The 23635-nt window shown below is 42.1% G+C and overlaps 2 protein-coding genes across 2 annotated transcripts; both read left to right on the plus strand.

The window, feature by feature from the left end:
- The first annotated feature begins 422 nt into the window (after positions 1–422).
- Positions 423–17122, plus strand: LOC308675969 (uncharacterized protein). The gene is made up of 3 exons (XM_081341660.1): positions 423–1264; positions 16558–16670; positions 16757–17122. Exons 1-3 carry the CDS (start codon positions 1254–1256, stop codon positions 17089–17091), a joined length of 459 nt encoding a protein of 152 aa, XP_081197786.1. The 5' UTR covers positions 423–1253; the 3' UTR covers positions 17092–17122.
- An 829-nt stretch (positions 17123–17951) lies between these two features.
- On the plus strand, positions 17952–18950 carry LOC308676263 (uncharacterized protein F54H12.2-like; the record flags this gene model as incomplete). The annotated part of the gene is made up of 1 exon (XM_081342077.1): positions 17952–18950. The coding sequence occupies one exon, from the start codon at positions 17952–17954 to the stop codon at positions 18948–18950; it is 999 nt and encodes a 332-aa protein (XP_081198203.1).
- Between the last annotated feature and the right edge of the window lie 4685 nt (positions 18951–23635).

Below are 23635 nucleotides of genomic sequence, written 5' to 3' on the forward strand. Positions count from 1 at the left end.
GGCTTCAACTGGTGCAGAATGCAGCCACGTGAGTTGTGATGGGAGTTTCCCGATACTCCTGTGTAACACCTCTTCTCCGCGAGCTGCATTGGCTTCCGGTTGCCCTCCGGGTGAGATTCAAGGTGCTGGTAATAACCTATAAAGCCCTAAATGGCTTGGGTCTGGATTATCTAAGGGAACACCTGCTGCCGGCATCAACTTTCCATCGTCCTGTGCGCTCCCACAGGGAGGGCCTTCTCAGGGTACCGCCGGTTAAGGAATGCCGGCGGGTTATTCCCAGGGGAAGAGCGTTCTCTGTGGGTGCGCCGGCCCTATGGAACCAACTTCCCACGGAACTTAGGACTGCCCCTGACCTTCATTCATTTCGCCGGGACCTGAAAACTTGGCTCTTCGAGCTGTCTGGCCAGACTGAGGGGTTTTAATTTTTAATTGGGTTTTAGTTTTAAATTTCGGGGACTTGAATTAATTAAGAGCGTTCTCTGTGGGCGCGCCGGCCCTTTGGAACCATCTTCCCACGGAGCTTAGGACTGCCCCCGACCTTCGCTCATTTCGCAGGGATTTGAAAACTTGGCTTTTTGAGCTGTCTGGCCCAGACTGAGGGGTTTTAATTATTTATTAATGGGGTTTTAGTTTAAATTCAGGGACTTAATTTAATTTTAGTTTTAATCGATTTTAACTTTGTATGTATTTTTAATTTTTCCCTGTAAACCGCCCTGAGTCCTACGGGAATAGGGCGGTATACAAGTTTAAATAATAAATAAACAAATAAATAAATAAATAAATAAATAAATAAATAAATAAATAATTGTTTTAACTGATTTTAATTTTTATATGTTATGCTTTTAATTTTCCCTGTAAACCGCCCTGAGTCCTACGGGAATATGGCGGTATATAAATTTAATAAAATAAATAAATAAATAAGTACAGACAACAGAAAATTCAGAAAAAAATCTGACAAAATGGATGGAGGAAAAAACCTGCTATATAAATCAGAAGGAATTTGAAGATCAAAATGAGAAACTGATGGAAGAAAAGATAAACAGTCCAGGACAACTAAGTCAAGAGGAGAAAATAACAAGAAGATCTGGTAGTTGTGCCAGACCCCTCAACTTTCCAAAAATGGCGACTGGATGATCATCCCAATATGATACAATAATACAAGAATTCTTTGAAGATCCTGAAGCAAGGACACGGAAGATGACTTGGCAAAGGAAAAAAGCCAGAATAAGACTGAAGAAGAATGCAGTGTGGACATGTTTATGAGGTCTAAAATAGAATAAGTAGACAAGACCCGTATTTTGAATATGAGATATTGTTATGATGTGAAGATAAAGAAAAATGTTGGCTAATTAAAACCTAAATGTATGAATGTCAATAGTTAAATTGAAATACTGAGTTTATAAAGGTTAGATAAAGGTGATTAAGACATATATACAGTATGTTAAGAGTGATGTAACGTAATTAGTATGTTTGGATGTAGTGATAATAAAATTATAAGCTTAATTATGAGAAAGTGGACATGAAGAAGAGAGGATGTATTAAATGCTGAAATGGGAGAAATCTTTGGTTATTGAATACAATATTTGGAAATTATAATGAAAATAAGAATATTACACTATTACTGATCTGTTGATATGGAAGTGAGATAGATATGTATCTGGAACACTAGATGTTAGGGGGAATTGTGACAAAGGGAATTGAGGTCATTCAAAAATTTGGAAATGATAAATATTAAACGTTTAAATATCAATGCAAAATTATAGCTGGGAAAATGTATAAGGTTATTGATGGTTCAAAAGATAGAATGTCAAAATAAATAAGATATATAAAATTATTGATAAATGTAAGAAAGCTACTAAGTAGCTGATGGATAGAATAAGAAGTATATTAATTTAGACAAGAGACAGTATGTATTAAAGGAAAAAAGAGAGGAAATATTGGCTGTAATAGTTGGAGATTTGTATTAATACACATTTGTATGTAATGGAATTATTGTAACCCAGACACCACATTGTTTTTCAAAGATATAATTGTAATATTGGAAAATTAATAAAAAGTTTTTAAAAAAAGAAAAGAACAGAAACAAACGGAAGAGGCAGCTGAAGAAGCACCTACACAATTAGAACAGAAAGAGAACTCTGAGCAAGAGAGTAAAGGAATGGCCAGAGAACAGAGGATTACGAGATCTACTAGACCTAAATATAAATAACTGAAATGGAGAAAGAAAATGGAATTTTTTCAATGAATATAAACAGATTAAACTCCCCATCAAAAAGAAGCAAAATCTTTAGGAAACTACAGAAATTAAATATAGATATAATATATGCACCACATAACAACCAGGAAGAATTCTATCAATGATTGCCGTCCGGTTGCACTGACATCCACCATTATGAAATGCTTTCAGAAGCTGATAAAAGACACCATCATATCCAGCCTCCCGGCACCATTTGACCCATTTGTTTGCCTACCAACCAAATCGCTCTACAGAAGATGCTGTTTCTTCCATTCTCCATCTGAGCTTGAAGCATTTAGAGGAAAGAAATACGTGCATTTGTTGTTTGCCAACTTCAGTTCGGCGTTTAACACAATCATTCCCCAGCATGGGGAATGGGCCTTCTAGGCTTCAAAACTCCTTTGTGGAACTGGATTCTTGATTTTCTTACCAACAGGCTCCAATATATGCGACTTGGAACAAATACCTCTAATACCATTTTCTTAAGCAGGGCTTTTCAACTTTTTCACCCTTTGTACCACTTTTAGGATATGGCAACATCCGAGTACCACCAGTCGCCTAGCAAGGTGTCAAAAACTTGATGACCAAAAAAGGGGAAAAAAGGAAAAAGTGATGAAGTACAGGTAGTTCTCAACTTACAACAGTTCGCTTAGTGAATGTTCGAAGTTGCAATGGCACTGAAAAAAGTGCCCCGCAAGCCACAGCTGAGCAAGACACCTGCCTGCCCGCCCGGCAGCGCTCTTCCTTCTGTCCGACGTTTTCATTGTTGTGAACATTTCTGTTGAGGATTGGCAGCGGGGGTGGGGTGGGGTGTGTTTGGTTTTTATTTCCCCCCCCCTCTGCTGGGTGGTTGCAGCAGGTTTTGGTCAATTCACATGATCCTGGGACACTGTGACCATCATAAATATGAATCAGTTGCCAAGCATCTGAATGGAAATCACAAGACCCTGGAGATGCTGCAACATTCCAGCTGATTGGCGCTTCTTCTGGGCTCAGCAGAAGCACTGGGATCAGTGTCGAGCTCCAGCTCCAGCCTGGCACTGATCCTGGCGCTTCTGCTGAGCCTGACAGCCCTGCAGCTCCAGCCATCTCTCGCTCAGGCTTGTGCGGTGCTGCCACCAGTTCAGCTCATTCCCCTCCCCCACTACAGCTCATTCCCCTCCCCCACTCCCCCACAGGTGGTACCCGTGCCACAGGTTGAAAAGCCCTGCTATAGGATAGATAGATAATTCATAAATAATGATAGCGAGACAGCCAGAGATAGATAGATAGATAGATAGATAGATAGATAGATAGATAGATAGATAGATGATAGATAGATAGATAGATAGATAGATAGATAGATAGATAGATAGATAGATAGAGATAGACAGGAAGAGATGGATAGATTATCAGATAGACAGACACATAGATAAAGACAGAGAGACAGGCAGTCAGGGATGGATGGGTAGATAGACACAGACAGATAGAAAGATAGATAGATAGATAGATAGATAGATAGATAGATAGATAGATAGATAGATAGATAGATAGATAGATAGATAGATAGATGATAGATAAACAGGCAGAGATGGATGGATAAATAGACAATCAGACAGATAGATAAAGATAGGCAGTCAGATATGGATGGATGGATGGATGGATGGATGGATGGATGGATAGACAGACAGACAGATAGATAAAGATAGACAGGCAGAGATGGATGGATAGGTAGACATAGACAGATAGACAGACAGATAGATAAAGATTGACAGGCAGTCAGAGAATGATGGATGGGTGGGTAGATAGATAGATAGATAGATAGATAGATAGATAGATAGATAGACAGACAGAGACAGACAGACAAGTAGATAGGCAGGCAGGCAGGCAGAGAGGTAGGTAGACAGACAGACAGATAAAGATAGACAGGCAGAGATGGATGGATAAATAGACAGATAGACAGACAGATAGATAAAGATAGGCAGTCAGAGAATGATGGATGGGTGGATAGATAGATAGATAGATAGATAGATAGATAGATAGACAGACAGACAGACAGACAGACAGACAGACAGACAGACAGACAGACAAGTAGATAGGCAGGCAGGCAGAGAGATAGGTAGATAGATAGACAGACAGACAGACAGATAAAGATAGGCAGAGATGGATGGATAAATAGACAGATAAAGATAGACAGGCAGTCAGAGATTGATGGATGTGTGGATAGATAGATAAACAGGTATAGATGGATGGATAGATAGACAATCAGACAGACAGATGATAGATAGATAGATACAGACAGACAGACAGATAGATAAAGATAGGCAGAGATGGATGGACAGACAGATATACAGACAGACAGATAAAGATAGACAGGCAGAGATGGATAGACAGATATACAGACAGACAGATAAAGATAGAGAGACAGGCAGTCAGGGATGGATGGGTGGATAGATAGATAGATAAACAGAGACACAGGCAGAGATGGATGGATAGATAGACATTCAGATAGAGACACACACAGATAGTTAAAGATAGAGAGACAGGCAGTCAGAGATTGATGGATGGGTGGATAGATAGTGTTAAATAGCGGGTTCTTTGGTGCAGGAATGAAGACGTGAGGCTGAGTACAGGATAACTCATACTTTATTTCTTGCTGGAACTGTACTGAGGCAAAGGCTGCAACCAACCGCAATATATAGTCTAGCCCCTAGGCAGCAGCCAATAGGTTTGAATCAACCATTGCTGCCTCACCAAGTTGGCCCACCCCAGAGTCAGTCTGTTCGGCAGAGTAGGCACAGCAGTTGCTGAAGTTCAGTTGGCTCGCTTCGTCAGGGAAGAGTCCTGGCAGTCCATGTGAGGGCTGGCTTGGCCGCAAGTTTGAGGACCTTGGGAGGGACTTATGACACAGTCCTCGCTTAGTGGCCGTTCTGGAAACCTTTTCCTGAGCTGATCAATGTGTCTTCTGACAACTTGCCCTCCCTCCAACCCCACTTCATAAGATACGGGTCCGGATGCCTTGGTGATTTGACCAGGAACCCACAAATTCCCCTGACCATAGTTCCTGGCCCAAACCCAATCGCCCATGTGCAGCCCCCTCGGGGGTTTTGGTCGAGAGGCTTCTGCTGCCACTCTGTCTGGATGCAACCTGTCCAGTTTAGTAATCAAACGCCTCCCCCAACATAGTTCTGCAGGACTTTTGCCTGTGGCAGTGCAGGGCGTAGAATGCTGGCAGAGTAAAAAATCTGCCAATCTGTGATGCCAGTCACCTGTGACAATGCGCTTGAGTGCCTCCTTCATTGTCCTCACCATGCGTTCAGCTTGACCATTAGAAGATGGATGAAAAGGCGCAGACGTTGCATGTCTGATGAGATTAGCTCTAAGGAAAGCCTGAAATTCAGCAGCAGTAAATTGGGCCCCATTGTCTGAAACTAAGACATCATGCAACCCATGTGTTGCAAAGAGTTTTCTCAGCACCTGGATTCTAGCAGTAGTCATGTTAGGAACTGGAATTACTTCCAGCCATTTTGAGTGGCTATCCACTACTATCAGGAAGAGCTGCCCCTGAAAAGGCCCAGCATAGTCTATGTGAACCCTAGACCAGGGAGTGTGCGTTTCCTCCCACCTGTGAACTGGGGCCTGTGGCATTTCAGACCTAGATTGCTGGCATATATAACAACCATGGACTTGACCCTCAATGGCCTTATCAAGGCCAGGCCACCAAAGGTAGCTTCTAGCTAAAGCTTTCATTGTGAGAATGCCTGGATGGCCTTCATGTAATGATTGTAAAACCTTGTCTCTTAGGGAAGTGGGAATTATGACTCTGTTCCCCCATAATATGCACCCTTTATGTGCAGACAACTCATGCCTCCTGACAAAATAGCTTTGAAATTCAGCGCCTGGACTTTTTTCCAACCAACCCATGTATACCCATGACAACTACTAAGTAATTTATCTGTGGCAGTTTCAGCAGCAATGTCCCCTGCATGGAGGGGAAACTCAGGTATGTCCTGTATGGACAGTATTCTAGCAGCAGGAGCTGGATCTGGATCCATTAGTGGCAGTGGTAGTCTGCTGAGGGCATCAGCATGGCCCATTTCTTTGCCCGGTTTGTGAATTAATTTAAAATTGTATGCCGATAGGAAAATAGATCATCTCAACATTCTTGGAGATAGTATGGGAGGTTTGTTTGTCTGTTGTGAACAGTCCCAACAAAGGTTTGTGGTCAGTGTAGACAGTGAAATCCCTGCCGTATAAATAATCATGATTTTTTTTTATTCCAGCAACGATGGCCAGAGCCTCTTTGTCAATCTGAGCATAGTTGCGCTCAGCAGAGGACAAGATCCTTGAGTACAATGCTATAGGAACCTGTTTCCCATTTTTTTCTATGTGGCTTAAAACTGTCCCCACCCCATAGGGAGATGCATCACATGCAAGACATACAGGCTTAGACTATGTAATGAGTTACAGTGGACTTTTCTGACAGTAGTGCTTTTAAGTCCTGGAAACTTTTTTCGTGTAAGTTAGTCCATTTCCAAGGAGCTTTTTTGTCTAGAAGCCTGTGGAGGGGCTCTGCTATTGCTGGCTTATGAGGTAGAAATGTGTGATAGAAATTTAGGAGACCCAAGAATGCTTGTAGCTCTCCTTTTGTTTTGGGCCTAGGAGCCATTTTAATGGCCTTCACTTTAGAATCAGCTGGGTGAATGCCGTTAGCATCAATGCGGAAACCCAGGAATTCTGTTGAAGAAACCCCAATACTACACTTGTTCTTTTTTAATTTGAGGCCTGCTTCACAAAGCCTCTGCAAAACAGCCCTGAGCCTTCTGGCCAACACTTCTGGGGATTCCCCTGCAATAAGAACATCATCAAAATAAGGGCAGACGCCCTGAATACCCTTGAGAATACGCTCCATGATCCCCTGGAAAATACCCGGTGCAACACTGACTCCAAACTGTAAGCGTTTAACCTTGAATACCCCTCTGTGAGTCACGATCGTTTGAGCCATGGCTGTGGCCTCATCAACTGGCAATTGCTGATAGGTCTGTGCTAAATCAAGTTTAGCAAAAATAGTACCTCCTTGCAAGGAGGCTAAAATATGGTTGACCACTGGGACCAGGTAAGCGTGTTGCTTGAGGGCCTTATTTAATGTGCATTTATAGTCAGCACAAATGCGAATTTCCCCGTTGGCTTTAAGTGGAGTGACTATAGGAGTTTCCCACTCCCCCCCCCATCAACACGCTGTAACACGCCCTGTTCTACAAGCTTATCGATTTCAGAATCAATTTTATGTTTTAAGGCAAAGGGGACCCTGCGAGGCTTAACCCTGATTGGGACTATGTTGGGATCTAACTTAAATGAGATAGGCGGGCCTGTGTATGTACCTAGGGTTGAGTAAAAAACATCCGCATATTCCTCGCACACTGACATGAGGTCTGCAGTTTGTGTCCAGTTTATGCCAGTAATCTGAATACCTAAGGCATCAAACCAATCGAGTCCAATGAGACTCGTTCTCAGGCCCCCAACTACTATTACATCCAGGTGCCCCCAAAACCCTTTAAACTTTACCAACAAGGTGGCTTCTCCCTTAACTTTAACGTGAGCATTTTGAAAATCCATTAAAATTATATCTGAGGGTCTTAGTTTGGCCCAATTGTTACTGCGCCTACACACGAAGTTGAAAGTGTCTTGAGAAATGATTGAGACTGCAGAGCCGGAGTCTAATTCCATCTTTTTTTTTTTTTTATTGAAAAGTTTTAAAATACAATTTTCCTTTAAGAATCCCCCCTTCCCCCTCCCTCCTCCCCCCCTACCTCCCCCCCTCCCCCCCTCCCCCCCCCCCGACTTCCCAGAGCTAAATACAAGGTATATATATAAAAAGCAATCATAAACAATCATATACTAACAACTATAAACTCTAAAATCCATCACTCTCTAGCTTATAAAGGATAAAACAAGCCTTAATAATATTGAATATGTATAAAAAGAAACTAAGATAAGAAAAGAAAAAAAAACGAAAGAAGACTTATTCAAATGCTACATAAAACTTCTTAACCCTATACTTGTTCTGGATAAACTCAATCCATTTTGTCCATTCCATAATATAGCATTCTTGCGAATGATCTTTCAAATAGGCCGAAATCTTCGCCATCTCTGCCAGGTCTGAAACCTTTAAAGTCCACTCTTCTATGGTCGGCAGTTCCTCTTTCTTCCAATATTGGCCTATCAAAAGTCTTGCCGCCGTGATTAAGTTCAACATCAACTTGGTGTCCACAACTGTAGCGTCTGCAATTATTCCCAACAAAAAAAGTTGCGGACAAAACTTTATCCTCTGTTTAAAAATCTTCTGCATATTCCACCAGACTTTTATCCAAAAAGCCTTAACCTTCTTACATGTCCACCATATGTGAAAATATGTTGCATCTTCATCACCACACCTCCAACATTTAGGCTGATAATTCGGATACATACTTGCAAGCTTTTTAGGATCTAAATGCCATCTATAAAACATTTTGTAAAAGTTCTCTCTTAGATTTTGAGCTTGAGTAAATTTCACGTTCCTCACCCAAATCTTTTCCCACGTGTCCATTGTGATAACTTCCTGGATGTTTTGGGCCCATTTTATCATACAATCCTTAACAAGCTCTGTTTCTGAGTCAATCTCTATCAATGCAAGATATATCCGTTTGATATGTGCTGGTCCCTGATTTCTAATTTGCTTTATCAAATTTTCATCAGTCATTGTAAATCCATTTTTCTGGTCTTCTTTCCACCTGGCCCGTAACTGAGTATATTGAAACCAATTTTGAACAACCTTCTCTTCTCGCAAGAGGCTATATGATTTCAAACACCAAACATTTCTTTCCAAACTGAGGATCTCCTTGTACGTAGTCACATCATGTTTAAAGCCAGCATGTATATTTTCTATTGCGTGTTTTGGAATTGCCCACAATGGTATCTTGCAACTTAACTTATGTCTATACTTCTTCCAAACTCTCAGCAATGCCTGCCTTAAAATATGCACCCTAAACACGTTGTCTACCTTCTTATCATACAACAAATATGCATGCCAGCCAAACAACAAATCATGGCCCTCAAGATTTAATAACCTCCCTTGCGTCAAATTAATCCAATCACTTATTCCTACTAATGCAGCAGCTTCATAATATAATTTAAAATTAGGCAATTTAAGGCCACCTCTCTCACGAGTATCCTGCATAATCTTAAGTTTAACTCGTGGTTTTTTCCCTGCCCACACAAATTTATTGATACCTCGCTGCCATTCCTCCAGATTAGAATCTTTCTTAAGAATCGGTATCATTTGAAACAGAAATAAAAATTTAGGCAGGACATTCATTTTTACTGCTGCAATCCGTCCCAACAAAGACAATTGCAATTTTTCCCAACTCTCCAATTCTTTTTGAATTTTCCCCCATAGCTTTTCATAATTATTTTTATATAGCTTTGTATTAGAGGGCGACAAAATCACCCCCAGATATTTAACCCTTTTAACAATCTCAAATCCAGTTAATCCTTCTAAGAGGGCCTTTTGCGGTGAAGTCATATTTTTGGCCAAAATTTTTGTTTTTTGTACATTAACCTTAAATCCAGAAACCTTCCCATATTGTGTTATTATCTCCATCAGGTCCACAACAGAGTTCTCTGGGTGGGTCACTGTAACAACCAGATCGTCTGCGAATGCTCGCAATCTGTAGTCCTGATCTCCAATTTGAATCCCCTTAATTTTTTCCGAATTCCGAATTTTAACCAATAATATCTCTAATGTCAACACAAATAACAAGGGCGATAACGGACACCCTTGCCTTGTGCCCTTCTCAATATTACATGCTTCTGTCAAGCTATTATTAACTATAATTCGGGCAGTTTGTTTTTGATATAATGCCCTAATCGGTTGTAAAAAATTTTCCCCAAAATCCATTTTTTCTAAAACTTTCAACAAAAATTTCCAATTCAATTGATCAAAAGCTTTTTCAGCATCTAAAAAAATTAGCACCGCAGCAATCTGGTTGTTCCTTTCCAAAAACTCTAACACATCAACTATATGCCTCACATTATTTTTCATTTGCCTACCACTAATAAACCCCGTTTGATCCCCATGAATCACCTGTTGCAGAACCCTCATCAGTCTATTAGCCAAAACCTTAGCAAATATCTTGTAATCTGTGTTTAAAAGCGATATCGGTCTATAATTTTTAACTTGGGTAGCATCTTGGTCTTCCTTCGGAATCAAAGAAATAAAAGCAGTTCTCCAAGACGGTGGCACCTTTCCCCCCCTCTGAATTGTCTGGAACAGTTCCTTTAACGGTTTTATCATTTCTAATTGTAAATTTTTGTAATAGGCCGCAGTCAAGCCATCCGTACCTGGTGCTTTATCCATCTTCAATTCCTTAATTGCTGTAAAAATTTCTTCTTCTGTGATCAGTTGATTAATCCCTTCTTTTTGTACTTGCGTAAGAACCGGGATGCTAGCATTTTCCAGATATATATCAATGTCTTTTTCATTAATTTTCTCCTTAGCATATAATTTAGAATAAAAATCCACAAAAGCGTCCTTGATAAGGTCCTGTTGAAACACAACCCTTCCTTTATACTCAATCTTGTCTATATTAGAAGCCCTTTGTTTTTTCCTCAATCTATAAGCTAACCATCTACCTGGTTTATTAGCGTTGCAAAAAGTATTATGCCTGGCAAACCGCAGATTGGTTGCCACTTGGTCAGCCATTAATTTATCAAATTGTCCTCTTAACAATTTAATAGCCTCCTTAGTCTTCACATCCTCTGAGTTCAAAATCAAAGCCTTTTCTTTTTCCTTTATTTCGTTCTCCAGTTCTTTCCTCCTAGCTTCCACAACACGTCTATGTCTGTTATTCATATATATCAACACCCCTCTCATGTATGCCTTGCTAGCATCCCACACCATATCCATAGAGGTACCTTTGTTCATATTAGTTACAAAAAAATCCTTCATCCGCTGTTTGCATTCTTCCACATTTCTCTGATTTCTAAACAAATTCTCATTTACGCGCCACGAGCGCCTATCTCTTTTCTCCTTATCAATCTCTAACCAAACTGGACTATGATCAGAGATAGTTCTTGCACAAATCTTCACCTTTTTAGTCCTCAAAAAAAAGTCATTAGTCACCAAAATAAAATCAATCCTCGAAAAAGATTGATGTCTATCAGAATAAAAAGTATAATCCTTTTCCCGCAAGTGTCTCTCACGCCAAATATCTCGCAATTCCAAGTCATCCTTCATTTCAAAAAAAGATTTAGGCAGTCTAGCATGACTTGGAATGCGCTTAAAAGCTCCAGCCTTATCCATCTGTACATCCAAAACACCATTCCAGTCCCCCATAAAAATAAAAGATTTATAATCCAACTGGGTAAGTTTTGTATGAAGTAAACTAAAAAAGTCAGCCTGTTGTTGTTGTTGATTAGGGGCATAAAGTCCAACTAAAAGCGTCTTTTTGCCTTCTAGCAACAAATCTATCAATACGTATCTTCCATGCTTGTCTGCTTCAATTAAGTCCGCTGTTATGGCACTTTTAACATAAACAACCACTCCATTTTTCTTATTCATTGCAGAGGCAACAAAGTGCATGCCCAGTCTTGAGTTCAATAAAAACTTTTGGTCCATAGTCTTAATATGCGTTTCTTGCAAACATATAACATCTATCTTGAATTGTTTTAAATATTGAAAAACTTTCTTTCTCTTCTGTGGTGAATTTAGTCCATTAACATTCCAAGTCAAAAATTTAGTTGCCATGCATATCCTCCCAAAGCTCTTGAAGCACTGCTTTGATAGGACTATCCTCTTTAGGCCGTGCTCCTCCCACTGCTTGGCTATGAGTACGTTGTGAAGATTCTGAAGACTTTTGCTGGTCTTGTTCTTTTATTTTCTTTGCTCTTTTTAAAGCAGCACGCGTTACCCTTTGCTCTCTAGGATCATCCAAAGAAGTTATAGCTTGATCTCCTCCAGCACCATTTTCCTCTGTTTCCTCCTCTTGATGTTCTCCTTCACCTTCTCCAGATCCCTTTGCAGCTTCCAGAAGTGTTAATGGGGTTGCTTTTAAAACAGTATTGTAGAAATCACGCGCTTGCTTCACAGTAATCAACCGATACCTTTTGCCTTCATACATCACCATCAGCCCATCTGGAATCTCCCATCTGAACCTTATATCTCGTTGCTTGAGCTCTTGAACAAGAAATGTGAAGTCTTTCCTTCTCCTTAAAATCTTTGGAGGGATTTCTTTTAAAACCAAGACTTCTTGATCAGCAATCACAACTTTAGCATCATAGGCAGCTTGTATAACTTCATCTCTAATTTCTCTTTTTGCAAAGTAAACCACCACATCTCTAGGCAACTTTCTCTGTCTGGCAATCCATGAGTTAACACGGAACACTTTATCCATAGCTGCTCTTATTTCAGATGCTGGCTGGTTCAACACCACTTCAAAAGCCTCAGAAACCAGCTGCTTTAAATCTTCCTTAATGTTCTCTTTTAAACCTCTGATTCTAACAGCAAACTGCATCTGGTAATATTGAGCAAGGCTTAACTCCCTTTCCATTTTGTCTCTTAAATTTTCATTCTCCCGTACTTTAACTTCTAATATTGCATTCTTTTGAGTCAGATCATCCACTTTTTCATCTAAATCTTCCACACATTCCGCCACTTTATGCACTGAAGACAAAATGTCTACCTTCATCACGCTGAACTTCTGTTCCATCCTCTCTTCCATTCTCTCCTCCAGTTTCTCCAATTTCTCCTCCATCTGTGCAAATTTATCACCCATTGATTGATTAATTGATTCCAAAAGTACCTGGGCATGTTTATCCAAAGCATCTCGTAAGTCCTTCGATGTCAGTACATCAGGAGGGTGCAACGCCTATAATGATGATTGTTGCACCGGAGAAGATCCACCACTCCGAAGAGTTTTAGGGGGAGGTTTAGCCGCCATCTTTTACTTTTCAATTGTGACGCACTTTCACTTAAAGTTTAAAAAGTCCATCAAGCTCGAGAGTATAATAAAATAATCCTCTTCACCTTTCCCTCTTGTACCGCTCTGCCTGCTCCTTTAATCCATAGTCCTTTCTTCAGGCAGGGGTGGTCGCAGACGCCTGGCTCTGCTCCAAGAAATCCGGAGCAGAGACGCTGGCCAGCTGGGAGCAACCCAGGCTTCGGGGGAGTTCAATCCTTCAGCCGCCCAAGCTCCAAGCTCAGGCGGCCCCGGAGAACTCTACCCCTACCTGGGGCCTCACCCCCTCCTCTTCTCCCGAGGAGGGGGCTTCTAATTCGCCCGAACAGCTGATCGGCGCTGTTTCGGGCGAAAAAACAACAGCTGAGCCGCGGGCAGCCCGGGAAGGCTGTCTCCGTCGCCGCGGAGCCACCGGAAGTCGAGTCTAATTCCATCTTACATGCAACTCCTTGTAGCTCTACCAAGAGCTTAAGTTTGGGTTTGAAGGGGCGTCGAGCCCCGGTCCAGCATACGCTTCTACGGCTTCTGAAGAATCCCACACTAACTGGACCCTGGGCCCCAGTACCTATCCTAGTCGGTTCTTCTGACTGGTGTTTGGGTGGCCAGTCTCTCTGGCGGGCTCTGCAAACCACCGCGATGTGGCCTGTCATCCCGCAAGCTCTATACATGGCTGAACGAAATCTGCAATTCGCGCAAAGATGGTTGCCATCGTACCCCTTACATCTCAGTAAGAGAACTGCCTTCTTCCTCTAAAGATTCTCCGGTGCATTTGGCGACCTCAAGATGGACTGATCATTTGACTTTCGAAGATTTGGGCTGAACTGTCTGCACTGCGCCCCCGGCGGCTTCATCGGTCATCACCTCATCCGGTGCTTCAGAAAACGTTAAATTGGGTCTAGCAAATAGTCTCTGCTGAAGCATTCAGCAACCCAAGTAGTTATAGTGTATACCTTTGAAAATTATCAGCACTTTTGATCAGTGATGTCATCAAAGTAAACAAACCCACGTGGTGTTGATTACATCAGCAGATCATGGCCCTATGTGGAAGTAACCGCCCTATTTTCAGATAAGGCGAGCGGAAGTGACGTGTAGGCCTAAGCCCATCAGGATAAGCAAAAGTAACCCTAGCAACCCTATTTTCAGATAAGGCATCTTGAACCTAACCCCATCAATGTCAAGGCAGGCAACCCTCTAGGTACATGATTAGCTTAACCCCAGACTAATTCTATGGGCATTCAAAACAAACAGAATAAGCTAAATAAAGTAAATAATTAACAGAGGCCTCTGCTTTTAGGAAACATGCCCTGCTTTGGGGAACTGGAAAATAATAATAAATGCTTTTTAGCAACCCTATTTTCAGATAAGGCGTCTTGAACCTAACCCCATCAATAAGTCAAGGCAGGCAACCCTCTGGGTACATGATTAGCTTAACCCTAGACTGACTCTATGGGCATTCAAAACAAATAGAATAAGCTAAATAAAGTAAATAATTAACAGAGGCCTCTGCTTTTAGGAAACATCCCCTTGCTTTGGGGAGCTGGAAAATAATAATAATAAAAAATGCTTTTTATTTCTAATCGTTCTAGCCTAATGATGCTTTTAATTTTTGTGGAGTTTTAAAAACCAGCGCCTCAAAAGCAGGGAAAAAAGGAGGCCCTAAAAGGGGGCCAGGCATTGCATTTAACCCCCTTTTTCTAAAAGGTATTTATTTCTAGGAGGTTTTAAAATCATTTTCTCGAATGCAGGGTGGGGAAAAAAACATTTAAAACCCGCAGCTGGTTTTTACCTTTGTAAAAACCTAAAGTCATGTTCTGTTCCCCCTCCCTCAAAGTACAAACAGCTGGACAAGCAGGTACGAAACAAAAGGGTTAATTCTTTATACTACAATATAATTGCTGTCCGATAAAGTCTTGGCAGCAAGCTACCCACAGTCAGCCAAAATAAGCTAGTTATCTCAAACGTTCGCTGACATGAGATAACTGCCAACAAGTAATTCCAAGAAAGTCCAGACAAACCCAAAAGCAGAGATGAAGAAGCGTAGTCACGAAATCCAGACCAGGGTTCACACAGGTAGAGAAATCCGACAGATGTGACCAGAAGCTGTGGTGAATTAATTGTTCGTCACAAAGTTCTGAGAGCAGCCACACCCCCTTTTGTACCTTGTGGGGTGTGGCTCAATGACTCAGCTACTCCCTGGCCCTCCTACTCATCCTACGTTGCTGCAAACGCTTGGCCCTGCATCTTTCTCAAGGGTCTAGCCATGAGTCATCTTCACTAGACTGTATTTGCTGCAGCTGCTCGAGCTCCGTCCCAGCCTGCCTCCCAGCCTAGCTACTCCCAGGCTGCTCCTCTCGGCCTTCAGATGGAGATGGAGGCCTTGCCAGAGAGGAGGGTCCCAGAGAGGGAGCCCTCAAATCCGCATGTACATGTAACCATACGAAGCACGGCCTTAATAAAATTTATTCTGCACCCCCTACAGCAAAAAGACAAGGAATATTAACAGGAATAAGGGATGCGGTGGCTTAGTGGGTTAGGATGCTGAGCTTGTTGATCAGATGGTTGGCAGTTTGGCGGGTCGAATCCTGAGTGCCGCATAACAGAGTGAGCGCCTGTTACTTGTCCCAGCTTCTGCCAACCTAGCAGTTTGAAAGCATGTAAAAATGCAAGTAGAAAAATAGGGACCACTATGGTGGGAAGGTAACAGCGTTCCGTGCACATTTATTTATTTATTTATTTATTTATTTATTTATTTATTTATTTATTAAATTTTTATACCGCCCTTCTCCCGAAGGACTCAGGGCATCTAGTCATGCCAGCCACATGACCACAGAGATGTCCTCGGACAACTGCTGGCTCTTCGGCTTTGAAATGGAGGTGAGCACCAGCCCCTAGAGTTGGAAACGACTAGCACGCGTGTGCGGGGGAAACTTTACCTTTACCTATTAACAGGAATTAAAATGCTCACAAGAGGCAACTAGCCAGGTGGGTGGTAGACTTGTTCAGACATGTTAGGGCTGCGGATCCGGGCATGCGTGTTTGTGCCTGAGAATAAAAAAGGGGGTTAGGCCTTGTTCGGGACATGCCTGGGCATGTCATACCCCATGATTCTGGACAGGCGCAAGGCTCAAAGGCCGTGTCATAGCATGCGCGGGGGAGATTGTACAGGCAGGTCTGAACAGCTAGCGATTTAATTCCAGCAGTCTTTTGAAGATGGCAACCTCTGGTTCCAAAGCTGATTTTAAAACAACTGCAAAAGCGAGCATCACACGGGATGACACAAGGCCCCAGCCAGAAGAATGTGACAAAATCTGTTGCCGGGGTTATGATAAAGATTTTTTTTTTATTCAGGCCCGTTTTGCCCGGCTCTAGCATGATGTGTTGTAATTTTAACGATGAGGTGCATAGTACTTACCGTACAGCCTGTGAAATGATGAATGATGCTACATTATCTCCCTGCAATGGTAAGTAAAATATGTTTTTATTTATGTTAATGTAAATGCTGTTGGCGCTGATATCACACTAGCAGGATGTGCTTTATATTTTGCAGACTCCGAATTAATAACGCCTAGACAGCAAACACTTCAAGACACACTGATTTTATATTCCTGTGGTAATCGCAGCGGTCACAAAGCTTCTGCAGATTTTTCTGATCTAGACTATAACTGGGGTTCTGAGCTATCCCAGAGACCACGCTACCAACCCTGTGAGTTAAAGAGCTGCAATTTGTGTAAAGACTGGCTTGCTTGCGACTGCGGACACGGATTGGAGGGTACAGGCGGGTCACCATATTGTAAAATAGCCTGTTATGGGGGTTTGTCTTCTGATTCTGATAGTGGAGATGAGGGGTATTTTTCTGATGGTGGAGCCATGCCACCCCTCTGAACTCTGTATAACCAATAAAAGACTGTGTTAATGTCAACACTTGACCATTTGTCAGTTTTCTTTCAGTATAATGATGCATCGGGACTGCTCCTAATACCGTAAATTTGTCTAACGAAAGGGATGTGTGGATGAGGCTTTATGGGGTAGCTTTAAAAAGAAAAAGAAAGAAAAAATGTCTTAAGGTGGGGGATCATGTCAGAGTATCCAGACTGAGGGGTAAGTTTGAAAAGGGCTATCAGCAAACCTTTACAGATGAGATATTCATCATCAAAGAACTGGAGACAAGGGGGGAAAGAGTTGTGTATAGATTAAATGATTACACGGGTGACCCTGTAAAGGGGGCTTTTTACTTTGAGGAGCTCCAAAAGGTTCCTGCTGACCAACAGCGCATATACAGGATAGAGAAAATTATTCAAAAAAGAGGGCGGGGGAGACACAGAGAGTTTCTAGTCAAATGGACTGGCTGGCCAGAGAAGTTCAACAGTTGGGTTAAGGAGACTGGTGGTGGCCTTCCAGGCTTCCGAGGAGCCCCCATTATGTACGGGACAGGTTTAAGGGGTCTGTTCCGTGGGCTTTCTCGAAAAGCAATGCCTTTTTTGAGGCGAGGATTAGAAATCATTAAGCCGCATGTGAAATCTGCTGCCAAAAACATTGCCAGAGATGTTGCGGGTCATCTTGTATCCCATGTTGTTGAGAGGGGGCAGGATGGATCAGGGATGATCATAACCAGGAAGAATTACGCATTGGGCCCGCCTATTCTGTTTAAAAAGAGAAGACTTGTGAAAAAGACCCGCCATACCAAGAGGAGACGTGCACAGAAGAGGAAGGCCTGTGACAAGGAAGACATATTCTAATACGATATGGCATTTATTCATTCTGCTTCAGAGGAATGTGTTAAATCAGAACTGGATCTTTTTCAACTGGCGCCTACACAGACCAGTATTGAAAACAGTACCTATGTCGAGATCCCACCTTTATCAACACTGACACCCAATGCTCCCCTGGAATTTTTTATCATGGGGCATGGTGAACATTACACAGATTTAAGCAACACCCTGCTGTATGTGAGTTGCAAGATTGTAAAGGCTGACGGATCGGATATTGATGACGGGGCTAGGGTGGCCCTGACCAACTACCCCATAGCATCACTGTTTAATCAGCTGGATGTTACCTTGGGAGATCGGCTCATTACACAGAGCCATCATTGCTATTCTTACCAAGCCATGATTGAACTGATTCTGAACTTTGGTGGTGATGCTCTGGGTACCCAATTTACAGCTGGTGGTTTTTACAAAGATGATTCGGACCTCATGGAGAGTACTCTACTGACAGCCGCTGGGAACTCCGGTTTCAAAGCAAGAGCAAGACACACGGCCGGTAGTCATAACTGGGACCTGCTAGGGCCTCTGCATAGCGATCTGTTTTTTCAAGACAGACTGCTAATTAACAGTGTTGATGTGAAAGTCAAACTCACAAGAAGCAGAAATGAATTTTGTGTGATGAAGGATGGCAATGAGAATTACAAAGTGCAACTCTTGGTGGCTTCTCTCTTTGTAAAATGTGTAAAAGTAGCCCCAGGAGTGCTCCTTGGTCATGCAGAAGCTTTGCTCTCCTCCAGTGCCAAATACCCCATTGACAGAGTGGGGATGAAGGTTTACAGCATTCATGCAGGTAGCCTTGTGTGTAATCAGAAAAATCTATTTCTGGGTCAGCTACCTAAACAATTAGTGATTGGGTTTGTGGACAATGCATCTTTTAGTGGGGATTATGAAAGAAACCCGTTCAATTTTCAACACTGCAATGTCAATTTTTGCGCCTTGCATTGTGATGGCGAGCAGATTCCTGCAAGGCCTCTTTAGCCTGATTATGAGCTCGGTCTTTTTGTGAGAGAGTACATGCAGATGGTGCAGGCCACAGGCAAAGGCATGAAAGACAGGCTGCTGTTAATCAGTAGGGAAGAGTTTAACCGAGGGTATACTTTGTATTGTTTTGACTTGAGTCCTGATCAGGGGTGCTCTGAGCACTATTACTGTTCTGTTCCAGCCTACGACCGGCCCTGTTGGAATGTCAGGGACACGCCCTTTTTTAAATTCAATAGGCTGGAATTAAGCCAACCAAATTTATTTGCAAAAACTAAACGAAACAGTTCAAAACAGAGTTAAACAAATACAGACCGAGACTATATCAGAAGCTCTTCAAACGGTTGCCTTCAGCAACCAGCACTTCCCACACATTCCTCTTTTAAACAGCAGTCTCAAGACGTGGCTTCTCTTTGCCTTCTCTCGAGGTGCCTCATTGCTTTTCTTTGTTCACTTCTGCTAGTCTGCCTCCTGCTTCGAGCGTCTCTGAACAGAGCCAGCTGTGGATCATCTTCTTCCAATCTTTCAGGCTCACACAGCTGGGTCTGAGGAGGAACAAGACGGGAGGGGCCTGGCTGAGAGCTCTGTGGTGCATCAGAATTTTCCTCTGCAACCAAAGGCTCTCCAAACCCCTCCTCCTCCTCCTCTTCAGAATTGTGTGACTCAGCTGCTGAAACCACAGGCTGACGCTGAATCACAACAATTCTTTGATCAGGAACGGTAACCTCAGAGCTGAAATTAGATTTGCACAACCCCTCCCCAACACCGTCAACATGATTCTCTATGCAATCTTTGAAAACCTTATTGAAATAAGTCACACAAGGAATGTGCTCTTTGATTATATGTGAGTATGGACACACTGCAACTCCGCCACTTGTTCTCTGGAAATAAAGCCTTTCTAGGGGTCTACCCTTGTGACCTGCTACCCCAGAGACAAATCTCCAAAAGACCTTTTGGATTAATTGTAAATACCCACCCTCACACTCTGCCTGGTGAACACTGGCTGGCCCTCTACTTCCCATCTCCCGGATATGGCGAATTTTTTGATTTGTATGGAAGACCGCCGGATAGTCCTGACTTTCCTGGCTCCATAGCGACGTTTTTAGAGCAGCAAGCTGAGAAGTACACATTTCACCAACGCCAACTGCAACACCCCAGCGCTGTGACCTGTGGGCAACACTGTGCATTTTTTCTACTGAACCAGACTAAAGGAGTCGACTATGAAAATATTTTAAAGATGTACTCCAATGTCGATATTAAAAATGATCAAATGGTAAAGCTGTTTGTAAAAACTATAAAGGTGGGAAGGGGACTTGGAACCTGTAACCATCACCAGTGCATGCAGACATGCCTGCCTTACTGTAAAATAAAGAAAAAAACTTAAACGCTTTTACTTGTTTCACTGTGTTTTTATTCATTGTACAAATTGAGCCAGTCACCAAACCTGAACCTACTTCTAGGTTTTAATGTCCAAGGGCTAGAAGGGGCACTGGTAAACAGAGGCTTCTGAGCCCCAAAAGGGGCTGTCATAACAGTCGGGGCTAGTAGCAGTTTCATCCTTAACAACCAGAGAATCTTTCAACTTTTCTATTTGCTCTTTAACAGCTGTAGACCCCAACACAGAGGTCGGAACATTCACCTCAGCCATAGCATTCATAAAGTCATCCCAGCCTTTAGGTTTCCGCTTCTCAGTAGGGGCTCGGTGCTGCGAGGCTCCTTTCACCAAGTCTAAAATATTAGTACCAGGAATAGGGACCCCTTTGTATAAAAAGGTACCGCGATCATCCCAGGTTGAGACGTCCTGATGCTGTTTCCTTTTGTTCAGCAAAAGTTCTGCATTTTTCCTGTAACGGGTGCTCACACCACTTAGGATCTCGGCCATCGCTGTGTCCTGCGGAGATGGCTGTGGCAGCTGTTCTGGTAATGTTGGAAGTGTCTGAGGTTGTTCCGCTGGGTAAATGAGATTCAGTCTGTCCTTTTCAGACTCATTTTGCCTGGTTAGTCTTAGATACCTCTGCAATGCAGAACTGTAGAGCTTAATCTTGTCATCCTCAAACAAATCAGCTCTCTGAAGAATGGCACGCATCTCAGCATCCAACCGGTTAGTGGCTGTAGCCCCCATAGTAGGGGGTCTGCCCTGTAGTTGCTCCATCTGATGACGCGATACCAGATACATTTTCTCAGCATGATCCATGGTTTATCCAGCTAACAGGCTAGTCAACAGCGGAATAGCTGCCCCTAGTAAGGGACCGATAAAGCCACCCGACTGAAGTATGATCTGCTTCTTCTTTTTGAGTGAGACCTTTCTATCACTCAACTTTTTAATGACACCTTTCTTTCTCTTTAGAGACCAGAATTGTGAAGGTTTCAGAGGAAGGTTTCCTTTTAGGGTGTTCAAAGCTATTTCTGCTATTGCCCCCACCAGGTCATTATTAGCATTGCATAAGATGGCTTTTCTCTGTCTTGGTCCGGCCTTTACTAAGATTTTTAAAAGCCCCCAATTTCTACATACCCTCTCTGACATCTTAAATGAACTAGTGCTAAGATAACTGGGCTACTGCTTTTTACACTTATTTTTCATTGTGTAAAAAGCAGGCCAATCAGGTGGGAAGAGGCCTGTTCTCAACCTGTAGGATTCTGGAGTGGTGGATGCCAAATCTACCAAAAGGTACCCATGTGGTTTGCGAGTGGCATCTTGGAATACTTCTAAAAAATACTTTGTGTTAGTGGGATACATCTGCCTGGCCAGTGTGACAATTTGCATCTGATCACAGGGGTTGCTGAATAAAACCAAATATTTGGAATTCAGAGCTATTGTTCTCATTTTCTTACCTTGAAAAAACAGGTTTTGTAGTATGAGAATAATGCTCAGGTTTCTGTGATGAACGTACTGTGTAAAAGCCTTCTCTATTTGATTGCTCTCACTGGCCAACGTCATGAGATCATCTATCACAGCTAGAGTAATTTGATTTGGTGGAAACAAATCATCATCTTCAAAAGAAGACGGAAGCCCCTCCATAAACTTAATATAAGGGAATTTATTAAGCAGTTCTTTGTACAGAGGTTGCCAACAGCTATAAAACCATACAATATTTTGAGGCAATTGAGACAACACGACATCACCATGTTCTAACATTTGTTTGATAAAAAAAGATTTGCCAGAATTGGACAGCATAATAATAATAATAATAATAATAATAATAATAATAATAATAATAATAATAATAATAATAATAATAATAATAATAATATAATAAAGTTGGAAGGGACCTTGGAGGTCATCTAGTCCAACCCCCTGCTCAGGCAGGAAACCTTATACCATTTCAGACAAATGGCTGTCCAGTCTCTTCTTAAAAACCTCCAGTGTTGGAGCATTCACCACCTCTGGAGGCAGGTTGTTCCACTGGTTAATTGTTCTAACTGTCAGGAAGTTTCTCCTTAGTTCTAGGTTGCTTCTCTCCTTGACTAGTTTCCATCCGTTGCTTCTTGTCCTGCTTTCAGGTGCTTTGGAGAATAGCTTGTCTCCCTCTTCTTTGTGGCAGCCCCTGAGATATTGGAACACTGCTATCATGTCACCCCTCACCCTTCTCTTCATTAAACTACACATACCCAATTCCAGCAACCGTTCCCTATATGTTTTAGCCTCCAGTCCCCCAAGCATCTTTGTTGCTCTTCTCTGTACTCTTTCTAGAGTCTCGACATCTTTTTTACATCGTGGTGACCAAAACTGGATGCAGTATTCCAGGTGTGGCCTTACCAAGGCATTGTAAAGTGGTATTAGTACTTCACGTGATCTTGATTCTATCGCTCTGTTAATGCAGCCTAGCACTGTGTTGGCTTTTTTGGCAGCTGCAGCACACTGCTGGCTCATATTGAAGTGATTGTCTACTAAGACTCCGAGATCTCTCTCACAGTTACTACTATTGAGCAAGGTACCACCTATACTATACCTATGCATTTGATTTTTCCTGCCTAAATGTAGAACCTTACTTTTTTCACCATTGAATTTCATTTTGTTAGATAGTGCCCAGTGTTCGAGTCTGTCCAGATCCTTCTGTATCTTAAGCCTATCTTCTGGAGTATTGGCTATTCCTGCCAGCTTGATGTCGTCTGCAAATTTGATGAGTTCCCCATCTATCCCCTCATCCAAATCATTAATGAAGATATTGAAGAGCACTGGGCCCAGAACAGAGCCCTGGGGCACCCCACTACACACTTCCTTCCATGTAGATGTGGTTCCATTGAGGAACACACGCTGAGTACGGCCTGTCAGCCAGCTACGAATCCATCTGGTGGTAAAGCTATCTAACCCACATTTTTCTATCTTATCAAGTAGTAGGTTGTGATCTACTTTATCAAATGCCTTACTGAAGTCCAAGTAAATTATATCTACAGCATTCAACAATAAGACATTAAATTCTGTCGCACTTTAACTCTCCATCGTCAAAATATTAATAAAATACCTACTAACTAATTATACATCATATAGATCCAGTACTTATTCAAATACTAAATGAAACCTTTTAGTCCCATATTTATTCTGAATATATTCAATCCATCTCCTCCATTCCACAATGTATCTCTGTTGCGATTGGTCTTTCAAATACGCTGAAATCTTTGCCATTTCTGCCAAGTTAGGAACTTTTAAAGTCCACTCTTCTATAGTCGGCAGTTCTTCCTTCTTC

The sequence above is a fragment of the Vipera berus genome (genome assembly GCF_964194415.1).
Source record: "Vipera berus genome assembly, chromosome: W".
Classification (NCBI taxonomy): Eukaryota; Metazoa; Chordata; class Lepidosauria; order Squamata; family Viperidae; genus Vipera; species Vipera berus.